The sequence below is a fragment of the Octopus sinensis genome, unplaced genomic scaffold (genome assembly GCF_006345805.1).
Source record: "Octopus sinensis unplaced genomic scaffold, ASM634580v1 Contig10079, whole genome shotgun sequence".
NCBI classification, from domain to species: Eukaryota; Metazoa; Mollusca; class Cephalopoda; order Octopoda; family Octopodidae; genus Octopus; species Octopus sinensis.
Window position 1 is genome coordinate 534,093 of NW_021831989.1, and position 23,355 is coordinate 557,447.

At 36.1% G+C, this 23,355-nt stretch overlaps 3 protein-coding genes across 3 annotated transcripts; all 3 read right to left on the reverse strand.

Moving 5' to 3' along the window:
• Positions 1-9,833: 9,833 nt before the first annotated feature.
• Positions 9,834-10,805, reverse strand: LOC118761171. Its single transcript, XM_036498889.1, has 3 exons — positions 10,779-10,805; positions 10,487-10,663; positions 9,834-10,127 (listed from the first exon to the last, which is right to left on the reverse strand). Exons 1-3 carry the CDS (start codon positions 10,803-10,805, stop codon positions 9,834-9,836), a joined length of 498 nt encoding a protein of 165 aa, XP_036354782.1.
• Positions 10,806-11,905: 1,100 nt separating this feature from the next.
• On the reverse strand, positions 11,906-15,373 carry LOC115228262 (tyrosine-protein kinase fyna-like). Its single transcript, XM_029798890.1, has 6 exons — positions 15,163-15,373; positions 13,945-13,992; positions 12,592-12,839; positions 12,434-12,555; positions 12,251-12,402; positions 11,906-12,111 (listed from the first exon to the last, which is right to left on the reverse strand). The coding sequence occupies exons 1-6, from the start codon at positions 15,371-15,373 to the stop codon at positions 11,906-11,908; spliced, it is 987 nt and encodes a 328-aa protein (XP_029654750.1).
• Positions 15,374-16,042: 669 nt separating this feature from the next.
• On the reverse strand, positions 16,043-17,921 carry LOC115228263 (serine/threonine-protein kinase 38-like). Its single transcript, XM_036498890.1, has 4 exons — positions 17,862-17,921; positions 16,797-16,920; positions 16,627-16,766; positions 16,043-16,585 (listed from the first exon to the last, which is right to left on the reverse strand). The coding sequence occupies exons 1-4, from the start codon at positions 17,919-17,921 to the stop codon at positions 16,043-16,045; spliced, it is 867 nt and encodes a 288-aa protein (XP_036354783.1).
• Between the last annotated feature and the right edge of the window lie 5,434 nt (positions 17,922-23,355).

Sequence of the window (23,355 nt, forward strand, 5' to 3'; positions counted from 1 at the left end):
TCAAACAACTTATAGGATTTTGTAAAAGTTCAAGCAAATGGTCTGGTTCAGAGTTGTTCAGTAAGGATTCGTTGATAGCGATAATGGCAGCGTGCACTAAAAGGAATAACGTCAAACATATAACTGGCAGCATCATCTTCGCTAATCTATATTAAATTGAGTTCAATCAAAACCTCGTCGGCCAGGATTCCTGCAATTTTTGAAAAGTTGGGTAGTTCTATTTTATAAAATTCCAATTGTTTTTGTATTGCATTCAAATGTTCGTCTAAGAAAATTTGATTGATACAGCCAACGTGAAAATTCTGCAATTCCATATATGCTAACGATCGGCTTGGATCTCCCCTTGCGGTGAAGGAAAATGCTGATGAGTAGTTATTCGTGTCCAACCTTAATGCGTGTATGCAGAAAATCAGCTTAGGTATATTTTTCTTGTCATAAATGTCAGTTGTTTCTGGGTGAAATACCTAAAAAATGAACGAATTAAATCAGTTAATTAATTCATGAAATAATTGAATATTTTATGAATAATAAATATGTAAAATGAATTAATTGTCAAGGATTGCACAAACCTCGGGAAGTTCAATCTTTTTAAGGAACTTGAAAAAATAATTGATATTGTCTGTATGTCGAAAATGTAATCCGAGAGATTCCTAATGTTAATTTAATCCACTTTAACGCGGTAATGTTTCCTAGAGATGTCGAATATCTTATTGCGTGGAATCACTTTGGGTTCAAAATGGCATCCAAGCATTGATAAAATTACCCCATCTCGAAGAGCTTCTTCGAAGTCGATCACATCTGGCATATCTTCGTCGATGATATCATCAATCCATCTACGAAAGTTATACACAACCAATATATACATTCGAGCTTCTTCCAGATAACAAAGATATTTGTAAGCATTTTGTAGTTTTCGCTTTTCATCAATATCTTCAAATTCGCAATCCATACGAGTTATGTATATTAAATAATCTATTCATTCTTTTGGGTAAATCATATTCAAATAAAAACTTATTAATCATTTTAAATTAATATAAATATTAATTTTACATCACCTAATGTTTCAACATTACAAAAAGTAATAATTTATAATTCTCGACAGCTAGAGATTAATAAGAACCCCGTCGATTTTGAAGCAGCATATAAAAATTAAACAAACCTCCTTTAATACGGACAAATCTGAAGGATTGTGGATTAACACCAGACCTCCTTTAAATGTCAAGAGTTTAAAAAAGCCCATCTAGAAAAGTGCAGAGAATGGTCAATTGAGGATGTGTGGCAGTCTAATTCAAATATCACTAATTAATAGAAAAGACACAAAAAATCACTAAAAAGACAGAAAGAGGAGGGCATCTCACTGAATGCTAAATTCCGACATGCAGCCAGGAAGGATAAGGAGGAATACTGGAAAAAGTGTTGCATTCAAGAATAACTCAGGAAAGGGCAGTTCAGGAATGCTTTTACGCAAGTCAGAAAATCACATGTCCCCTTTACTGCTCGGAAGGGAAAAATTAACGACAGGGATTGGAAACTCCAAAAATATGATCCAAGACACTGATGTTATATGATCTGTAAATGAATTTACCTTGCAATAAGGCTCCTGCGTCGGAAAATATTTTAAGCAAGATTCTCAAGACCATTTTTTATATGGAATTACAATCCTATGCAAAGGAATTTGGAAAACTGGAATTTGGACTTCAGAATAGAAGAAACCAATATCTGTTTTGTTGCCCATAAAGGGTGACAGCACAGTATATTCAAATTAGCATGCAATTGCTCGGATACCTCATGTTAGCAAAATACTCCTGAATACAATAAAAAACGTTTATCTTCAATTTCAGAAAGATTTAGACGTGGTCGTTGTATGAGGACCATAGCTCCAATCTCCGGTGGATTATGAAAAAATTGCGTGAATTTCAGAAGTTTCTTTACATGCGTTTCATTGACTTTGATTGCGTTGGCTTTTTTTGATTGCGTGCTTCACGATAGACTATGGTCTGTGCTAAAAGAATTTTGAGTTCCTCGTCATCTCATATGGATAATTAAATCTCTTTATACAGATCAAAAGGGGGCTGTGCAAACTCCTTATGGAAACAAAGATTGTTTTAGTATTGGAGGGTTGTTAGACAAGGTTGTATTTTATATTTCCTTCTGTTTAATATTTACACTGAGAAAATAATAGAGAAGCTAAATTGTGAAAATAATATCTGAGTCAAAATTGGTGGCCTAAACATAAAAATCTTCTTTATGACGACGATACCACATTGCTTTTGGAAACAGAGAATGGCTTTAGGGAGTTAATATTAAAATTAAAGGAGAAAATGCCACATTTGGTCTTTTTCTAAATGTGGAAAAATAAAAATAATGGCGTTTCATTATCTAGAAAAATCAAAAGAGTTATAAATTATCTAATGTCCTCACGAGACGCTCGGTCAGTCTCGCAAATAACAAAGCCATTTCCGCAAATTACGGCAATCGACAGACATTCCAAGAGCCAGGATGACTCTGGAATCGTGTCTTATTTTTGATATTCGTCAACCGAGAGAGGAAAGGAAACGGAGTGTCTTGAGACCGAAGATCCCCGAAGATTCCAGAGCAATTGGGGTAGAAAGAAACGAATTCGAGAGGTAGGGATACGTGAGAATCTTGCGATCCTTGGCCAGCCTCGAATCGTGCCCAGGATCGACAGCGGACAGGGAGAGATATCCGCGAGAGAACGTGTCTGAACAGGTGAAGTCCCAAATAAAGGATTTCCCCTGCTCGTAAGGAAAGGTGGTCATTCCGTCTGGGTGTTTGCTGTCTTCTCTATCCAGCCCAACTGGCTCGAAGATTGACGCGACACCCGTGGAAGCGAGGGCTCTCTGAATGATTGCGTGAGTTCACTGTGACAAGGGTCACGACCGGCACTCCGACAGCAAGCGAGAGGGTGCAAACCGTGTTCGTCAACAGTTCCCCTACATCGGAATTTGTACGTCTGACAGATCTTCAGCCCGACACGGAGGGAGATTGACGTTGTCAAACATAAGGATGCTTGGGGAAGCATATGAGAGATGCACGAGAAAATATGCAAAAGGAACCAGTTCTCGGCAGCGGTGATCCCGTCTGGTGGAATTGAAAGCGTTCGAAACGTGAGTTTAACCATGATAAACTCCTCGGTCGAATCCATTAACTTTTGTAGAAGGGTACGGACACATTCTTCAGCTTCAAGACGACCGAAGTCCTCAATCTTTTGTCCGATGTGAAAAGGGACGTGGCGGACTTGGCCGCGTTTACCACGAGTCGGTTGACCGTTAGCCATAGGTTCAGCTGATCCAAGTTAGCTTGGATCCTTTCAGAGGCCTTCCGGGTGTCCCGATCCCGTGAGGCTAATACAATGTCGTCCGCATATGAAAGGACAATATCATTATTGTTGACGGAGGGTAGAAGATCTTCCAGGAAAAAGTTAAAAAGGGCCGGGGATAGAGGGGATCCTGGGGAACTCCGTTGGGCAAAAGACGAGATGTTAACTTCAGGCCTCCGAGGCACACCCTTCCCCGTCGTCCACTTAGGAAGTTGGTGATCCATAGTATGAGTTTCGGAGGAAATTTAGTTTGGAATATATTCCTTCAAAAGAGCTTCCTCGGGACAGAGTCGAAGGCTTTGTGAATGTCAACGGAGCAAAGTACGGTTTTTTGGTGCCTCGGTTTGCTTGTAAATCCGAATTTATTTAATAATTATCAGATTTTTATACTATTTTTAATTAAAAAAATTTATTATTGGTAAAATATAAACTATTTTGAATTATATTTTATAGAACTGGTTTAAATTTATTATAAAGAAAAAAATTGTTCTGATCAACTAATCGAAAGCAAGACGATGGACGAATTAAAGAATATATCGGCAGTAGAGAAAAGACAAAAATTTAAATATAAGCAAGCGTTTGATCCCATTCCATTATATTCTGAACTTGGAATTTCTAGTAAAAGTGCTCCTCAAGCAAAACATTGTTCTGAATGTCAGGATACGATTATGAAATGTTCTGGTCTGTTTAAATGATTATACATTAAAAATTATAGAATTTTGTAAATTGAGCTTTCGAAATAAGATTAAACTGTTGAATAAAATGAAACACGGATTCAAGTTTTCCGTGTGTACAAAAGCAATTCCCGCGAACTGTTCTTATGGCGATACAAACTATAACTCTATTTTATCGATTGAAAATAGAAAATATTTGGAAACATCAAGATTTTACATTAATTAATATATCGCTTTTATTTGAAATAAACATTTCCCACTATCGTAGTTAAAATAACCAATAAGTGCCCTCTTAAAAATTGAGACAAATTTTTTAATGAAAGTCTTTAACGAAATGAATGAAAATTAAAACAATCGAATGCACAGTAATGTCCAATTCAGAAATCTGAAAAATTTTGAAAAAATGTTTTGAAATAAATTAATCCTGGTCTCACAAAGGCATATGTGGCATGTGTTAACGATACAAGAGTGACTTTAAAATACTGGGGATGGACATGTCCAGTGCTTTTGAGACTGTTAACGGAAAAAAATTGCTAGGTGTGATTGAGAGTTTTTTTGATAAAGATAATACAAGGCTGATTAATTTTCTTTTGTTAATACTGAATTAACTGTATGGGTTGGGAACATAACATCGATGCCTTTCGCGACTACGGTTGGAACACCTCAAGGAGTTTCTTTATATTTGGTTTTATTCATCGTATACGTGAAGGGCTCACTGAGAGCTCTCGGAACTAAATGTGGAGGACCAATGCCGATGAAAATTATATATGGAGATAACATAGACTTTGTGTCAGAAAAGTATTTGGAACTTGAAGTTGTTTTTGAAAAATTCCCAACGAATTTAAAAATTGGTCCCTGCATGTTAATGAAGAAAAGACCGAACACATAAGAATCACAAGGGAATTAAAACATATTGATAAAAAATGGAGGAAAAAGGAAACTGGGATCTCTACTTGCTAATAGTGGATACATGTTGTATAAAAAGTCCTAGCCAGTGCAATACAGTACCGCTCAAATGTTTCGGACCACCCTATTTTTCTCAATTTCCAAGTCAATCCTAAATTATTTTTATACGGTTCTTTAGAGAAACTTATTAGATAAGCTTAAATACATTTATTCTATTCTAAAATTTTCTTTAAATATTTTTGTTTGGCGCCAATTGAATATAATTGATTTTTGACTCGATCATATGTTCCGGACCAGTTGCAATCATATGTTTCGAACCAGTTAAATCTCTTTAAATTTAAATAATTTTTGATTCAATTAAAAACAAAAGACTAATAAATAACAAATGCCGCGTTTTTCACTGGTTGATCGGGTCGCTATCATCACTTTTTTTAAAGATGGAGCTTCACAAAGAGAAATTGCCGAAAAATTAAAAATATCCAAAACTGCTGTTCAAAGAACAATTTCCAGATATTCATCCGTTGGACTATATTCCGACAGACCCAAATCTGGTCGACCGAGATTGTTATCCCCAAGATCTGAACGCAAATTAGTGAGAATTTCGAAAGCAGACCCCACAAAAACGGCAAATCAAATTAAATTTGATATGAAATTAAATTCTATTGTAAGCACAAATACAATTAAAAGATGCCTACAAAGAAATAATTTGAATGGGCGAAAGCAATGCCCAAAACCAAGTCTTTCCATATGCCATAAAAAGGCTAGAAAAAATTGGTGCATTGAGAAATTAACTTGGAGCCAAAATGATTGGGGTAAAATTATTTTTAGTGATGAATGCAAAATAAATTTGCATTCAAACACAAAAAATTATGTTAGAAGGCCACCAAACTCTAGATTTGACTCAAAATATTGTTTAAAAACACGAAAATTTTCTCCTAGCATTATGGTCTGGGGAGCTATTGCTGCAAATGGATGGAGAAACATTGTCTTATGCATTAAAAATGTTGATTCCGCAGAGTATCAGAGAATTATAAATGTTGGACTCGAAAATTTTTATGATGAGACCATGTATCTCCAGCAAGACGGCGCTCCTTCCCATCGGTCCATGTCGACAATGAATTTTTTTCAAAGGAAACAAATAAAAATCTTAGAAACTTGGCCGAGCCAGTCACCCGAACTGAATATTATTGAAAATATGTGGTCGGTACTAAAACAAAAACTTTATGATCTGGAACCAAAAGATCTTCCAGAGCTCTGGAATTTGACCAAAAAAATTTGGTACGAGATTGATAATTCGTACATTGAAAAATTATACAATTCACTTCCAGAGCGAATAAATGCTGTTATAACGAACAACGGAGGAAATATTAATTATTAACTTTTTATAAGTTTAATAAATTTTCGGTTTTTTTTAAACTGGTCCGGAACATATGATCGAGTATAAAATCGATAATTTTAAAATTGCGCCAAACATGAATATCTGTCCAAGTTTTTAAAATAGAATAAATGTGTTTAAGCTTATCTAATAAGTTTCTCTAAAGAACCGTATAAAATAATTTAGGATTGACTTGGAAATGAGAAAATAGGGTGGTCCGAAACATTGAGCGGTACTGTATATAAGAAAATGCAAAAAATATGGAGTCGACCAAAGCTAATCAAAAAAAGCTACGAATAGCTCGCATATAAAACCGATACTTATTTAAAACTCGTGTACATGGGAAGTCATAGAGTTGAAACTCAAGAAAATGGACACATTTCATTGAAAGCTATTACGAAATTTACTCGGCCTAGATTGGCCGAAAAAGATTTCCAACAAGAAATTGTACTCTATGAAAAAATTGTTTCCAATAAGCACTGAAATTATCAAATCAAGATGAAGGCTATTTGGGCATGTACTTAGAGTAGACATAAACACTCCCGCAAACATTAAAATGAACAATTACTTTGACAATGAAGACAATACATCGTTCAAAGGAAAACCTAGAGTCACTCTCGCTGTTGTTTTAGAAAAAACTCACATATGCGGACAATCTAGAAGAACTACAAGCATACGCGAAAAACAGATACTGATAAATATAGAATCTTGAAGCGTGTGGCACAAACGGGACCTTAGTTAATTTATATTTTTTGGTTCTGTGAACGTGCTTTTAACAATAATACCCAAAGATATGCGTTCATCTAATTTAGATATCCAAAAGAATGCTTATCCAGCAACATTTATGGAAAACCATAAAAGACAATAAACAGAACGAAGCAACAATTAAAAGACGAATAAACACAAAACTAAAAGTCACCAACCCGAAGCGACACGTCTCATACGCCTTGTTTTGCTTAGCTGTATAAAAACCTGGTCGAACGATCCAAATCGCGTAATTTTTTGTCAATCTCAGCATCACTCAAAATTTCGATGGTGGGTCCCCACTTCTCAGCTTCAGGTAGTGACCGATAAAGCTGATTGTCGACCGGCGGCAATGTCGAATCCCCACTATGAAGTAAATACAATTTGATACTATAAGGCGAATTTACGATGATGCTCCAGTTGACCGCGAATGGAATATGAAATGACTGATTGGAACTCCCCTCCAATACCTTTCGGAACAATAAGCAAGCAAACCCAAGTCCGCACAGAGAATGCGAGCAAAGGCCTCTGGATCATTATTAGGGTCCGATAAGTCCCACTCAAATTGATCTACCAGAGAAATGTTGTTGAGTTGAATATTGAGCTGTGGATGATAGACCACCAAACCTTGATTGGAACTCTGTGTTCCATCGAACTGAAATGGGAGGTCTGGTGATCAGCCAGTTGCTGTTCAATGCACTTTACAATGGCCGGCACGAAAACCGAATTGATCAATCCGATTTCGTCACAAAGTATTTCTGCAAACATCTTTGGAGTTACAAGTTTCTCTAAAGTATTCCAATCACCAAATACCGTTTTTATTCCACAGAAAAACATCTCGAAGTTTTTGGCCTTCCAGTTCCAAGTCAATTCTAATGGCCACCAAGTCCTCACTTTGGGCGGAATTTGCGAAAAAGGCGTCTGAATCCATATCGTCAATGCTAGGACAGTCACAGTGGGAGGCAACCATAAAGCAAAGCTGCGACCTTTATTTCTGCCAACTGCCCTGTTGGGGTTGACAATCGTACACGTCGGCACTGGTGCCAAGTGCTGATTCGTCGACAAAGCCACTCCTGCCGCGGACAAATGACCCGAATTTATGCCAGCCACGGTGGAACGCCGAGGTTTAAATGTGCACAGACTTAAACTGATATGTGAAATGAACTTTGAAGCCAATTCCTCGACGTGTTGTTCGTTTTGAGCAGAAAGGAGTTTGAGGGCCTCCTCGGTGCCACTCAGAACAGCCTCAATCTCACTGGCCCTGACCAGCGTTATGTTGGAGCAAGCAGTTGTGTTTATAATTTCTAGTTTGTCATATCGCGGGCATACGTCGAGAATAAACGTTTTGTTTTTCTTCTGGTGTCAAAAACCGACGCCACAAAAATGGGTATTTTTTGTACAAGGCTCCTCTCTGTAGTTTTAGGAAATGGCCGACCTATTTTTGAAATAAGTAGATTTTTAAACTTCGGATCCGATGCAGTACCATTCTCCATTTTCTTCCAGCTGGAATTGGACTGGTCGTGAGGGATGTCGCCTCTCTTGTGCCATCACAGCAGATTTGTCTGATTAACTAATTTATTAATTAAAATCTATTCATTAACTATATATTTTAAATAGAAATGGGTTAGCGTACAAAAATCACTCTACGAACGGCTGCCGAAGCAGTCCTGACTGGTGGGTCACCAAATTAATTCAATCACACCCGTCTCCGGTGTGCAGGCGTCTTCACAGAGGAGAATTTTCAAGAAGTCGATTACACAGTCGTCATAAGTAGAATGCTCATTTATTCCTCAAATGGAACACGAGAAACGGAAAAAATAAAGTAGCGTGATCGCCACACGCTTCAAAGGGGTCCTCATCTTTTCCCGATTTTCCTCACATGAGCCTGCGGAAGTGCATATTGGACATGTAGCCCTGGTCCCCACAATTCCATTATATTTTCGTCTATATAAAAAATTTAATGTTCGTAGGAGCTGAGGACTTTACTCTAGTCCGTGAGTGTAAAAGCCCTTTTTGGTCGTCGCGACCTTCATTTTGTTGGTCCAGGAAATTGATTTGCACCATACCCTACATAAGCAACAAGGCACTATGTATTGGTTGTATGAACACTCTAGTACGGGTTTTTTTCCAAACTTCCAAAGCCTGGAACCCCGTTTGGGAGGAAGACGATATTAATTAAACAAATCAAGTTATGTATTTAATACCATAGTAAAAGACCAGAATTAGTACAATGAGACCGATGACAGTGTAACAAAACTGTCCACAGCTGTTTCGAGGAGTAATAAACACCGAGTTCTTAAGACGAGTACCCACGCTGTTAAGAATGGATCCTGTGGATTCCATCCCTCCACCCTGATGACAATAAGCACACTACGCTCACAAATTTGTTAATAAAATTATTTGATTCCCGAGTCTCCAAATCGAGTTCCAGTACTGACTGCAAACATATATGCAACTTATTATCAAATACTGCTTTTAAATCGGAGATACTACGCCCAACGTCATTGATCAAGTTTTTGTTTTCAGTTGCAGCACTGAAATCTACACAAATCAAAAATATCGGAAACTAAATGTATAAATGCACCACCTCGTGACATTATATACTATTTCAAATTATTAACTATTCAAACAAGTTAATTATAAAGAATAGTCCCAAGTCAGGTTCATTCCATCTAATCCCTCTACCGACCTTTCAAGAGTACAGGAAAGACGCCTCGGGGAAATCCGTGTAAAACTACCCAATAGTCAATAAAGTTAGTGTCTATTCCCCTGATTGTGAAAACAAAGCAATAAATCATCCGGGAGAATTAAAATAGAACCGTTTTTTCATGGTAGTCATAAAAGTGGGAGTCTGAGAGACACCATCAGTGGTGACCTGGTCCCCAATAAGGTGATTGACTCGCGTGAATAAAGTCAGCAAATCATCTCGCCAGGAATATTTCATTAGCACATACACTATGCCGTTGACGAACCAACTGCCCCTTTCCACATCCCGCACAGATACATAACCTATATTTGTGTTAACAGTGATAGACCAGGAATGGACGCAATGGCTATAAACATGTCTGCCTTCGCACCCGTTTTGATTCTATCTGATGCAGACACCATGGAAGCCTTCCGCCCCGAAGCAGAGGTTAGTCTCGAATTGGAGAATAGGTCACCTTCCTTCAGTTCTATAACTCCCTCCAGTATTCTACAACCTCCTTGGCATCCCTGAATCACAAATATTTTGGGCTTGTTGGCGAGTGCTCCGCAATGTTCTTTATCAAAAATGTCGGTGATGAAGTCGATGGGGAGATCAGACCCATCAACCCCGCATATAGTCCCATTCTTCCCGTGTGACAGTGCAACCAGGAGCAGAGAATCAATGCCTCCCAGCAAATCAACATCCTCGCTATATTTGGTGAGGAGTGATTCCATTTCCTATTCCATAATGAGAAAACATACTTGTGTGGTTAGGTTAGTGTGTTGATTAACGAGGAAGCCTAAGGAAGAGAAGAGTTCCTTGCAAAGTCGACTGTCCCGCTCCGACCCATCCCTGCGAGGGAGGGAATCAAAATCAATGTTTTCTATAATAAGACACAGCCCACAAGGATGCGAGTTGATGACATACACATCTTTCGACTAATCATGTCTCATTAAAAACACCCAAATAATGTCGTTAGATGAATCAGCAGTGGTGATCTCGACAGTAGGACGACTTTCATTCAAAAAATCTTAAAAATGAAGGACAGTCTACTTTCAAATCCCAAACGGATGTTTTCATCCTCACTAATCAACCCATTTCCGCGAACAATCGACGAACGAGTGGAACCGGGGGTCATTTCTGAGTATGATTTAATCCGCCTTTCCACGTATACATTTTGAATGAATTCAGTGGTAAAGGTATCCTCAGGAGGGAGGCTACTATCCTGCCACCCTTAAAACATAGGACATCTCAAAGTATGGCCGATATATGATTTATGACTAACCAAGTGTCGTGGCAATGTTTTTTTGGTTGGTAGCAACGAGTGCTTGAATGAACACTTGGAAGGATTCTGGTCTTTTCTGAATCAAGTCAAGAAATGTGATGGCAATTTCCCTTCTATTTTTACAGCTCTGCATTAGAATCGTGATTGATGTATTAATGCAACCAGGATTTCTTCAGTCATATTTCTTGAGAAAATATTTTGGGCGTCGAAATATGAAATGAAGAATCTATCCACATTTAGATCATTGCATAGAAGAACATAATTCTCTCTAATCAAATCCTTGTGGGCCTTATCCATCACCAACAACAAAGTATATTTTTATTTTATAAATTTGTAGATAAACACTAAAAATTGAAATAATAATTGTACATTTTGAGACAGATCCACAGTCATGATATATTCTATTTGAGTATTTTCATCAGTCTTTTCATTAAAAGGACCGAGTTGTCAAACTCTCAAAATTCGTGAGATACAATAAATAAAATGCCTGAATGAGTCACAAAAAAAGCACTGTAGGAAGGACACCTCATGTTTATTGGTGATTTTTATTGTGTCTCCCGCATGGACATTCAATGTAATGGCTTACTTTTCTTGGAAGGAGTCAGCAATGGAATTTTGGCCTGGGAATGCTAATGAGAAGAAAATGTTGCTAACATGAAATTGCTCAATGAGTCGGGTTCACCAATTCCATTCTAACAGTTCGCGTAGAAATCACGGAGGAATCAACATTCTCAATGTGAAATATGAGTTGATAAAAACATTTGAATTTTTTTTTGAATAAGAGAAATCGTCAAAAAAATCTAGCTATTATGTACTGGCTCGCAGGATTGAAAGACAAATGATAATGACATTTGAATTATCAATTAAAATGAAAATTAATTAATTTATGATAATGTCAATCTACGTAATCGGAAGGACCGTTGAACGCAATTTCAAAAAAGTCGTAGAGAGAATGGAAGTTTGGACGGTTCAGCGGATTTTCATCCCAGCACATCAACATCTGCTCGTACCACTTTTCTGGCACTTTATGAGGCACTTCTTTGGGGATTTGAAGACGAAAGCCCGTCTTTAAATTTTTCAAGACATCTTGTCCATTCATTCCTATATAAATTATCCAATGAAAGTGAGTAGGCAAATATGATATAAATTCAATACGATTAAATCGATAGGATTATTTATCGCTTTAATTACAGAAAATGTGTATACTTAATTTTGAATACTATCCTGATGTAATAATAACCTTTATAAGGCATTTCACCAAATGTGACCAACTCCCAGAGAAGGACGCCATATGACCACACGTCCGATTTCACAGAAAATTTCCCCTGAGTGGCCGCCTCAAGCGCAGTCCACTTGACAGGAAATTTGGTGTCTAAAACAATCACACATGACCTAACCGTGGGATGCCTGGAATTTATCTGACTTTTTAGCAAGACCAAAATCTGCAATTTTGCAAATGTATGAGTTATTCACTAGCACGTTCTCTGTTCTTAAATCTCGGTGTATAAGTCCTTGATCAGAAAGATAGCTCATTCCAGAAGCGATCTAATCACACATTATTAACATGTGAACCTGTCCAGCCATTCTACCGAGCATGTCTAGTTTAAAGTTCTTCCCCTTATCAGATTTCAATACTCCCAAAAGGTGTCCTTTCGGCATAAACTCCATGCATAAAATGGACTGATTCCCATTCATAGACACCCCCAATAGTTTGACTAAATAGTCGTTATCAAGGCTGTGCATGATTTTGGCTTCGTCCAGGAATTCGGTTTTGCTTGCTGCCTCATCTTTGAGAGTTTTAAGAGCTACTTCGTGCTGCTTCCATTTGGCTACGGATATAGTCTAACAAAATCGACCTTTGTAAACTTTTCCAAAATTTCCTTGTCCTAATTCGCCGATGATTGTAAATTCGTCATATGAAATGACTAATTTCCTGGAAACTATAGTCGGAGCTGATCTCTTAAGTGGATTAGTGAGTCCGCAACATAGCTCATTATTTTCTGTTGGGTTTAATCATTATACTCTGATAGTATGTGATCAATTCGTCCAGCGAATTCATTATTTTTTGTGCATTGATGAAATATTCAGACTTTCCTTTGGCATTAGAAACAGTTATTTTGTAGTGCTTTATTGCTCGGTTGTGGGACATGATTGACAAGGCATATTGTCCGTCTAATACAACAATAACTAATCAAATACCTGCAGAGGGACGTATAATAAATGTCCCCAGCTTACTTTCCTCTGCAAATAAAAGCTGCAACTCTGCTTCCATTCGAGAAATGTTTAGGAAGCAACTGAACAATACTCAGGTATATTATTAATGCATTACTCTCCTGTTGCATTTGACTTGTTCAGTGTTTCCACATAATTTGATGGAATAAATCCACTCATTTTTGTCAACATGTTAGTCGCAAGCATCCACAGTTTGTCATCCCTAGGAGTTCACCGTACTGCTTTACCCGACACTTTCAACTAGCATTTGGTCTCCCACATTAAAAGACAAATCCCCTTGCTGGATGGCATTGTAAGGAAATTTTGCAACAACTATATGTGGTTCCTGTTTGCGCCCCGAATCAGCTAAGTTAGTGAAAAATCTGAATGTATACGTTTCTTATATGCTGGCAATGAAGGCTTCACGTCCTGTATTTTTGATTGTTTACATCCCATTATTCACCTGGAATATTAGAAAACTCAAATATCAGTGTAAATATATATTTATAAGACAGCGGGTTACGAACTTTTTCCGTATAATATTTATAGGATTAGAATTAATCCAAATCATTTATTTTAGAGAGAATAGTGTCATTAAAAGTTTTGAGTTTTTTATGTATATCTAATTTATATTTTTTATAAGATTCTTGATTTCCAATTGCTAAAACTAATTTATTGTGTTAATAAAATTAAATTCAGTCCTGAGGAATTGCATCGACTAACCCCAATGTCCGCTCTTTGAAAAACTAAATAATTTTGCACTAACGAGGTCTAAAAATATAGAAGGAACACATTATTCAAGTGGAAAATATTATATTATTGTCCAAAAAATAATGATCGGCACGGGATGACAACTTATCGCACATTGGGAGTATTGTCCCCAGTTTAATTAATATGGAAGGTCATATGTTTTAGACATTCTGAAAAAATCCCAGTGTTTGATTTTTCTAAAGAAAAATCTTATTAAAAAAATGCTTTTCATTAAGCATTATCCATTTTTTTTAGTTATTTATTTTTTCCCAATCTCATCGTCACTGTATTTTCGACATCTTGATCTTTTTATAGATTTGTCGAAACTGGCCCAGTCATATGTTTTAGACATTTACGATGCACATCCATAATCTGGAATTTTTAAAAGTTTAAAACGAGTTTTTATTAATTAAAACACAAGTTAGTATTTAGTTACATCTCCTTTTTTCGATATTACATCATGTATTCTATTTGGGATCGACAAATACAAGTTTTGAATATAATCATCTCCATCTTGTTCCATTCATCTTTTGCCATCTCCCATAGTTGCTTAACGTTCTGAGGGTTTCTATTTCTGATTTTGCTCTTTAAATAATGCCAGCAATTTTCTATTATGTTAAGATCTGGCGATTGTGCAGGCCAATTGTTTAAAATATTTCACCTTTTTCAAGCAAATAATTTTTTGTAGACCGTGAAGTATGACATGATGCACCATCTTGTTGGAAAATAAAGTTATCATCATATATCTCAGAAAGCCCTTGTTCCAAGATTCGTTGATATTCTACGGAATCTACATTTCCTTCGCACAATATCAAGGCACTTTTTCCATCGTGTCTGATACCGCCCCAAACCATGATTGAAGGTGCGAATTTCTGAGTTTTCGTTGTGTAGTTCGAATTGAATCTATTTCCAGGAGGTCTCCTTACGAATTCTCGTGCTTTCGAAATTAATTCGATGCGGCACTCGTCAGTAAAAATGACCTTATTCCAATCGAATGAAATGTTTCTAGTGCAGAATATTTTTCTCTTCTTGATATTATTAGTTGAAAGTCTAGGTTTTTTGGCTGCTATTCTTACGAAAAGTTCATTTTTGCGTAAGATTCTTCGTACAGTTTCGACACTGACGGTTTCCGTAATATTTAGGTTTTTCTGATTTCATTCGCTGTTTTTTTGGGAAAACGTCGAGACTCACGTACAAGATTCCTTTGAGCACGTGCCGAAAGAATACAATTTCTTCCAGATTTTGGTCTGTCGTAAAACCCATTTCCATCCAAATACCGTTGGTAAGTGTGATTTACGGCGCATCTGGATATTCCAAGTAAAATCGATATTTCCTGTACGGTATGACCATTTTCTCGCATAAAAACAATTCTATGACGCTGTTCAACAGAAAGTCGTGGCATACTGCTTTCAAATTAATTTAAAACACGTTTCCGATACGAAAAATAGAAAAAAAGTATAAATTTTATTGAAATATAATGAATTTAAATAAAATGTCTAAAACATATGACTGGGCCAATTTCGACAAAATCCTTAAACATATGAAGAAGTCGAAGATAAAAGCGAAGATAAGATATGAAAATGATAAATATATAAATAATATAGATAATACTTACTAAAAAACTTTTATTTTATTGGATTTTCTTTAGAAAAATCAAAACACTGGGATTTTTTCAGAATGTCTAAAACATATGACCGGTACTGTCGCACATTGGAGTATTGTCCCCAGTTTAATTAATATGGAAAGATAAGAGATGCTTAAAATAGATGGAATGTGAACAGACTGTTTTTAAGTATTTTGAAAAAAAATAATAATAACTAAGTTAGAAATATTCCTAAATAATGAATTCTTCAAAAATTGTAGTGATCGAATCTCCGATACGTATAATTAAAGAAAAGCCAATCCTTGTCAGTAATAGAACAACGAGGAGCACAAGTAGCTAAGAATAAGAACATGGAGAAAACACAAGTGGGAGGTGGACTTGCATCATCAAAATCGTCAAAGTAGGAAGTATCATCAATCGACTTGATGTTGGGTTGCATTGCAGCAGGACGAGATCTATTATGCATATTTAATAATACCGAATATGTTGCCAGTCAACATGGTTATAAAATGGGTGTTCTTTGACTTCCGCCAGAGAATTGAAGCGAGTAGAAACGTCCGAACAGAACTGTTGGATCAAATCAACAGCGAGGACGGAAATGGGCACATCGGGAGGAAAAGTCAACGTCTCCCGCCAATTCAAAATATTTTTGTACGTCTGCTGGGGGTAGTCTGCACAAAATGGGGGGTATCCTACAAAATAAAATGCGGAAATCCTGCCAATTAGCATTTCGTAGGTAATGACTCCGAGCGACCACCAATCGCAAGCATTGCCGTAGCCGGCGGATGCGAATACTTCGGGGGCAATGTAGTCTGGAGTCCCCACCGTTGAGTACGCCAGTTTTCTCCGCCTATTCTTCCACGTCTCCGAACGAGATAATGTGGACAGTTCCACTAATTTTGATGCAAGGGACATACATTTGTTTTCGTCCATCAAATTCTTGTAGAAATCAGTAGAATGTGACTTTTTGAGACCAGTGCAAAGACCAAAGTCGGCTATTTTGATGTGTCCCTAGGAGAATGAGGGTGGTAGGGAACTCGACTGTCCAGGAGAAGGTTGTCGGGCTTAATATCGCGGTGAATGAAGTTGAGCTGGTGAATGGCATTTATGGCCAGCGCAATTTCGGCAGAATAAAAACGTGCTTCGTTCTCCGTCAAAATATCCCTCTTCATCAGCAGACTCATCAGATCACCTACACGTTTACACTTGGAATAAGTCTCACCTCCAGGAAGGAACTCCATGACAATGTATAAGTTGAGTGAGTCTTGAAACATGTAATACAGCTCGACGATCCAACAACTGTTTGCATACACGAGGGCATCTCTTTCTGCCCGTACATGGGCGATCTACCTCGTCAGGTCACAAATCCACCTGATCCTTCGACACCATATCTTTCTTCCTCAGAATCTTCATCGCAAAGATGCGTCCGTCCTCTTTCTTCTGCACCAATCTGACCTAGGAAATGCAATGTACCACACACCAGTCCGAACGCCCCTCTCCCTATGATTTTCAGTTGTTCAAAGTGGTCAATGCTCATTCTTATCCGGGATAGTCGGAGGTATTCATTTTCCTTCTTGTCTCTCCTATCCCTGATTTCTATTTTTTGAGACTCTGGGAGGTGCTCGATTGACTCCTCCAACAATTTGAATCTATCGCATGAGGCGAACCAAGTACCTCGCATTTCGTTCTTTTATCATGTGCAGTAAACCTCCATAAAAGTTATCAATGGCGATTCTTGCTCTGTTTACTTTACTCTGCCCATCATTCATTACTAACCACGACTATTATTATATTAATTTATTCAATCAGATTAATAAACTTATTTTTCAGATTAATAAACACTAGCAAAGTTCTAGTCATATTTATTGGGTGATAATAATATAACCAAGACGGATAACTACAATTTTTATTTTGTGATTAAAAAATCAGTTAATTTTAATCAAGTATTTTGTTTATTCGCATCGAACTCATATTTGCTTTGAATCTGAATAAATCAAGTATATTTTCCAAAGTCTTCTCCTCAATAGCATTTATTTTATTATGTTTAATTTTTTTATTTTATTAAGACCAAAAACACCGTCATAACCATCATTAATTATTTCAGGTGATCCCAGTCTCTTTTAGAAACCTTCGCATCTTTTCTCTGTGTTCTACAGCCCATTGTCTAAGAGGTCGGGGATCCCGAACATGGACTTTTTTTCCTGAGGTCTCCACCGTTTTCTTTCACGATTTCTTTTAGTTCCTTTGGTTAAATTTTGTTCTCCGTGATATTCGCTAAGAGGTTTACATTCTCCATTTGAATATTGTCGATTTTTTGAGATTTGTATATGCTAGATTTCTTCCCCATACTGTACATCCGTAACCAATTGTCGGTTTAATGTATTGGGTGTATAGAGACTTTAATCCGTAAGTTTCTTTGGCGTCTTCTAAGTTTCCTAGAAATGCTTTAAGAAAGTTTTATAATGTTCAGAAATTGTTGGCTGCAGTCCTCTTCATCACTACTTTTATCATCCCAGAAACTCTCCAAAATTGCATTTTCCACAATATCCGAATCAATCAGACTTTCTCCGATGTTTTCTTCTTCCTGACAGTCATATTCCAAAGCTTTTTCAAAGCAATGTTGTATTGAAATGTCTGTAATCACGTCCCATGCCAATTTCGAACATGAAATAGCATCCAATATTATGATTCCCTTTATTGCTTCATTTATTTGTCCTGCAAGATTTTTATTATAGACAATCGTTTTCATAATCCAGTTATTGAAATTATTCTTAAATGCCTTTATTATCCTTTGGTAATATAGCTGAATTAACGAACTGTTATTTTTTGGGAAAAATATTACGTTTACGTTTGAAAGTTTGGCAGAAACAGCATGGCAAGCTGCATTGTCAATTAACAATGATATTTTTCTTCTTTTCTCCCTTATTTCCTCGTTAAATCGAGATAACCAACATATTTTTTATTCTATTACAACTATCAATTGAGGATCGGTAGCCGTGCCTGAGGGGAATCACTCGTAATGAGGACTGAGTTGTTGTGTGGGCACTTAGTCTAATCCGTAGCATCAATGATGATATCACAGAAACAATTTACGCAGACGACGTAAACTTCATATCTGAAGACACGAGATTTTTAGGCATAATCATACATGAAACCAAATAAATTCTTAGCAAGTGGTGTTTAAATACTAATATCGACAAAACAGAATTTACATTCATTGGAAGGAAAACCACGTACATATAGAGGAAAGATGATTTTGAATGGGCTATTTTACCCATTGAAGCTTAAACAAATCTGTAGATTTTTTCTTCAAAGCCAAAAGACAAAAGGCTGGAAATGGCAAAGATAACATTCTGTTTTCATCCCGTAAAAATCAAGAATTTACAGCAAAAATAAACCACTGATTGGATGAAATTCTAGAACTTCACTGGGAAGAGCAAAAATACTCGCTCTAATTTAAGAGGAAATTAACAAAAATTGGCAACCCTCAGAGAGATTCTCTCTCCCTTACTATTTGTGATGTACCTCGAAGCTACGACGACGTGTTTCACAGAAAACAGCTTAGACTGTTATTTGATGTGAACTGGCCTGCCAGAATTTTAAATTCGGGAATTTACAACAAATGCAGAAGTAGGTCTCTAAGCCAGGATATCACTGACGTCAGCCTGTTTGGCCATGTTCTGCGTATGGATCTCGATTCCCCAGCCATCGTTTAATTTCCTCTCGTTTAAAATAAAAATATCGTCGTTATTAAGAATTTTTGATCTTCCTGAACTTTTCAGTCTTTCATTGGGACCATTTTTAATAAATTTTCTGATGAAGTCCGCCTACAAATTATTCCACTATTTACTTAATTAAATCAATTATTTGATTTATGAGAAGGTATTCAGTACATACCTCTCTAGGGGACATAGCCCATTGTCTGTTCGTTCTAATTCAACTGACGTGTGCACTAAATGATCGTGTGCTTTTCAAAACTCCATAGATAAATTAAACAAATACCCAATGCTAGGGATACTTTGGAACATTCGTTGAATACTAAATGTTTAATACATATACCGTTTCGAATAGGAGTATTAATTCTACAATCTTGTTTAAAACAAGACCAGGTTGCATTGTCTCTCGGGACCTTACAGATTTTCAATATAAAAGTTTTTATTCTTTGGAAATTATTATTTAGATTAAAGCATTACTGTTTGTTAAACTGTGATTGTCTATTGATCATTATAAGGATATACATAATCTGTTTGTGAATCTAAAACAAACAATTTCTTATTTGTATGCCCAGAAATGATTTTTAGAAATATTCTTTAATGTACATTGCCAGTGCAGACAACAAATACATTCTCTCGACATGGATTGCATACAAGTCAACTGCAACTTTTCATATTGAATTAAAAACATTTAAATCTCATAATGAAAGAACAAATTCAGGAATATACGGAATGATAATGGAATTATTCAGAATTATCTGGATTGTCAGTTTTTTGCCCTTGGACACAATAATAAAGCTGTTATGATCATACTTTCTGGATATTTTTTGTAGATTTTTAAAAATCACTAATAATTGATTTAAAGAATATTTTTAAGCAAACAATAAGTGGGTCAATAAAATCTGCCCCCAATTAGTCTGGACGTGTTGTATCAAATGGTGGACTCGTTGGGGATATCGGCTGCGGCTATTTTCTTTTTGGGAATATTTGGATATGGATTGACCATTTCTTTCAAAAAACGAAAAGACTGACCACTCACCCACAAGTTCGATTGAGCTAAATGATATTTGGTCATTGATGTAGAGTTTCAATAAATAGTAAGGAGCAAATAGAAAAATAATCTTAACCTATTGAATGTATTACTAAATAAGTGGAAATTCTAGTCGATTAAAGACCGTTATACTAGATAGTAATGTTGGAAAGCTTAATGATGGAATATACTTTAAATAAGTTATGATAAATTTTTTGGCTAAAGAACCTTGAAATGTTTTTTTCGGAGCTGTGTATAGACAACTCGTCCATTTAAAATTTTTTTGCTTATAAAGGACAGCTATATTGTAGTACATATAAACCCGGAGTTTAATAAGAACTTTTGTATTCAGTCAAAAGAAAACATTTCGTTTGATTTAGATTTAGGTCCATTAGCTAGCATCTAAGCTTTGACTATTGCTTTTACTAAAATACTCCATCGACTCAAATAGGAGCAACAATCAGCATTGTAGCACTTAAAAAACTGTTCGATAGTAGTGTGGGATACTTGATTAGAAAATGATTTGAAAACTAGAATTACAAACGCCTATGACCTTAAAAAAACACAGCAGTCTTTCAAATCTCAGTCTAGACAGCCTGACACCATCAAATTTTCTTAAATAACAACCATTTATAGATTTCATTAAACTCTTTGAAATGAAATTGGTCTCCAGCAGTCGCAATCAAAAAGGTCACACATGAGGATAAAAACAATTATAAATCTGTAAACAAAAATATAATTCATATTAATTCAGTGATGGTAAATTAATTATGTGGAAACGTCACAAATCCAAATCCATAATGTCAGAATGTACGTAGTCCACTCTCAAACACAATATTTGCCTGATCTCTACTTGAGAAAGACGCCAAGAGATTTGTTCAGCGTTCCAGATGGAGACTACCTCTTGCAACTAGGCAATTAAAGTCTTCCACCAACCGAATTTGTAGTAAGAACTGACAGTATTTGCAAGATACGTACAAAATTGTCACGATAAGCCCAGGTCGACATTGCAATAATGTGATTAGACAAAATCCTAACCTCCTTTTCCAATAACACGGATTGAGTCTAAGAATATAACAAAAAGTTGTACAATGTCAAAACAGGTCCTAAAATTGCTTTTTCGACCAAATTAGTCAGTTCCCTTACTGAAACGTCGAGGAAACGCTCATAGTTTGCTTCTGTAAGTTCTTTCTAAACAATTACTAAAAAACACAACCTTGAAAAGAGAAAAAAACTCGTTGACTTGTTCACAAATATTTGCACAATTCGCATCAATTTCATAATCATCAATCACTTTCTGACATGTGCGGTCTGACATTAAAAAGTTGCCATATTTTGCATCACCTGTTCATTTTGGTCAAGAGGGAATAGAAAAAGTCTTTCCTCTGCCAGACCTGACCAAACAACAGCAGGCAATGATACACCTTGCACTGCCATTCCTTGAGGCAGAAATAAAATCTGGACTTGATTACTTCAATTAACATTTATCTCATAATTCTGATTCTGCTAATAACAACAAACATCGTTGATGATAAAATCATTTTGGGACAGATGAAAAAATCGAGAGGCAGTTACCGCGTAGAATAGAGACCGAGACGCGCTGGAAGAGCTATCTGCAAGAGCCAAATATTTAACTTTAGATAATTAATTCCTCGTTAAATTCTTCTATTTAAAATATTTTCCCGTAATGTTTCCGATGCTAATTCTTTTGCTATCCTTAATTTCCCAGACTGAAAATGAGTGCCCATCTCCGTTTTTTAATCCATCTCAAAAGTCTAGAAATTAATTTGAATAATAAAGTTTACAAAAATTGCCAACTTTTGAACATACCTCTCCTTGATAATGGTCCGACAGTTCAAATTTTGTTGATACTGTTTCTATTAATTGTTAGAGATGTTTCTTACAACAACATTCGTCTTCTCAATGATAATTCTTTTACTGAAATGCCATAGCTTATTAATTTGTAGCAATTTTTTGGTAGACTCTAGAAATTTGGAACACAACTCGGTAAAATCAATCACACGTAGAACATTCGACAAAATCCAAAATTTAACATCATTGTAGTCCTTTTTTTAATCGAAGGAATTTGAATAATAATTTATTAACCAGTTTTGAAATGGGGACATTTGACAGCCTAACAAGCCTCCAAATACTGTACAAAATTATTCATTTTAAAACTAAAAGTTCATTCAGCGCCAACCAAATCACTTCACTTGGAAAATTGTTTGATCAAAATGACAAACTTGCTAATATGTTTGCTAAATTTGTAAAATTAAGCAATTTTCTCGACAACCCTATAAAAGTGGTAGACATGAGGATCTTTACTGTTGGAAATCAAAATTTTGCGTTTTTTTGTTTATAATTTTAGATCTATTTCATTTTCAAATCCAAACGTGACATGTGCTTTTAATCTTGCGCTATATTCTATGTACATTTCATAAATCTAATAGCAAGTTTTATAAAACCTCAAGAAAACAACAACAAACCAATTATATATACATTTACAGAACAAGATGCTGCAATAAAAAAGTTATAGACATTTTGTGACAGATAGCTCACGTTATATAAATAGATTTTGTCCAATTCAAAATGTTACAGAAGAATGTAGGTATGCAAGAAATGGTATTTCTCAAATAAATTTATATTAAGAATGCCAACGACCCGATTTAGCACCACACCAGACTTCAACAGCTTCAATAATGTCAGAAGTAACGGCAACGACCTTAACAGTTAAACCAATCGATTTAGCACCACAGAATACTTCAACAGCTTCAACAATGTCAAAAGGAACAGTAGCGACCTCACCAGTTGCAACCAATCGTCCATTTGAAAACAAAAAAGAACAAAATTCACTTATTTTGACGTATTCGCTTGGCATTTTAATACCACTTGTCATTTAAAAACTTGGCATTCAAAAACATGCCTCCTTCCCCTACTCTTTCTCATTTGTTATCTTTGGATTTAAAACCAGTGGTGTTATCTGTGTAGTATTCTTTCTGAGCTCGCAGGTTCTTGATAAAACCATGACAAGTATATAT

What these genes read in the sequence shown, in the direction of transcription:
- LOC115228262 (XM_029798890.1), bottom strand. Translation starts at nt 15,373, where the DNA reads ATGCCACGACTTTCTGTTGAACAGCGTCATAGAATTGTTTTTATGCGA. An exon ending in TGCTCAAAGGAATCTTGTAC is followed by an intron (nt 13,993 to 15,162) that starts GTGAGTCTCGAC and finishes CTATATTTTTAG; the next exon opens with ACCTCGTTAGTGCAAAATTA. An exon ending in GATTTTGGTCTTGCTAAAAA is followed by an intron (nt 12,403 to 12,433) that starts GTCAGATAAATT and finishes TCCCACGGTTAG; the next exon opens with GTCATGTGTGATTGTTTTAG.
- LOC115228263 (XM_036498890.1), bottom strand. Translation starts at nt 17,921, where the DNA reads ATGGGGAAGAAATCTAGCATATACAAATCTCAAAAAATCGACAATATT. An exon ending in ACAATATTCAAATGGAGAAT is followed by an intron (nt 16,921 to 17,861) that starts GTAAACCTCTTA and finishes CTGACGAGGTAG; the next exon opens with ATCGCCCATGTACGGGCAGA. An exon ending in CATGGAGTTCCTTCCTGGAG is followed by an intron (nt 16,767 to 16,796) that starts GTGAGACTTATT and finishes GTAAACGTGTAG; the next exon opens with GTGATCTGATGAGTCTGCTG.
- LOC118761171 (XM_036498889.1), bottom strand. Translation starts at nt 10,805, where the DNA reads ATGAAAACATCCGTTTGGGATTTGAAA. An exon ending in CATCCGTTTGGGATTTGAAA is followed by an intron (nt 10,664 to 10,778) that starts GTAGACTGTCCT and finishes AGACATGATTAG; the next exon opens with TCGAAAGATGTGTATGTCAT. An exon ending in ACACTAACCTAACCACACAA is followed by an intron (nt 10,128 to 10,486) that starts GTATGTTTTCTC and finishes TGCATCAGATAG; the next exon opens with AATCAAAACGGGTGCGAAGG.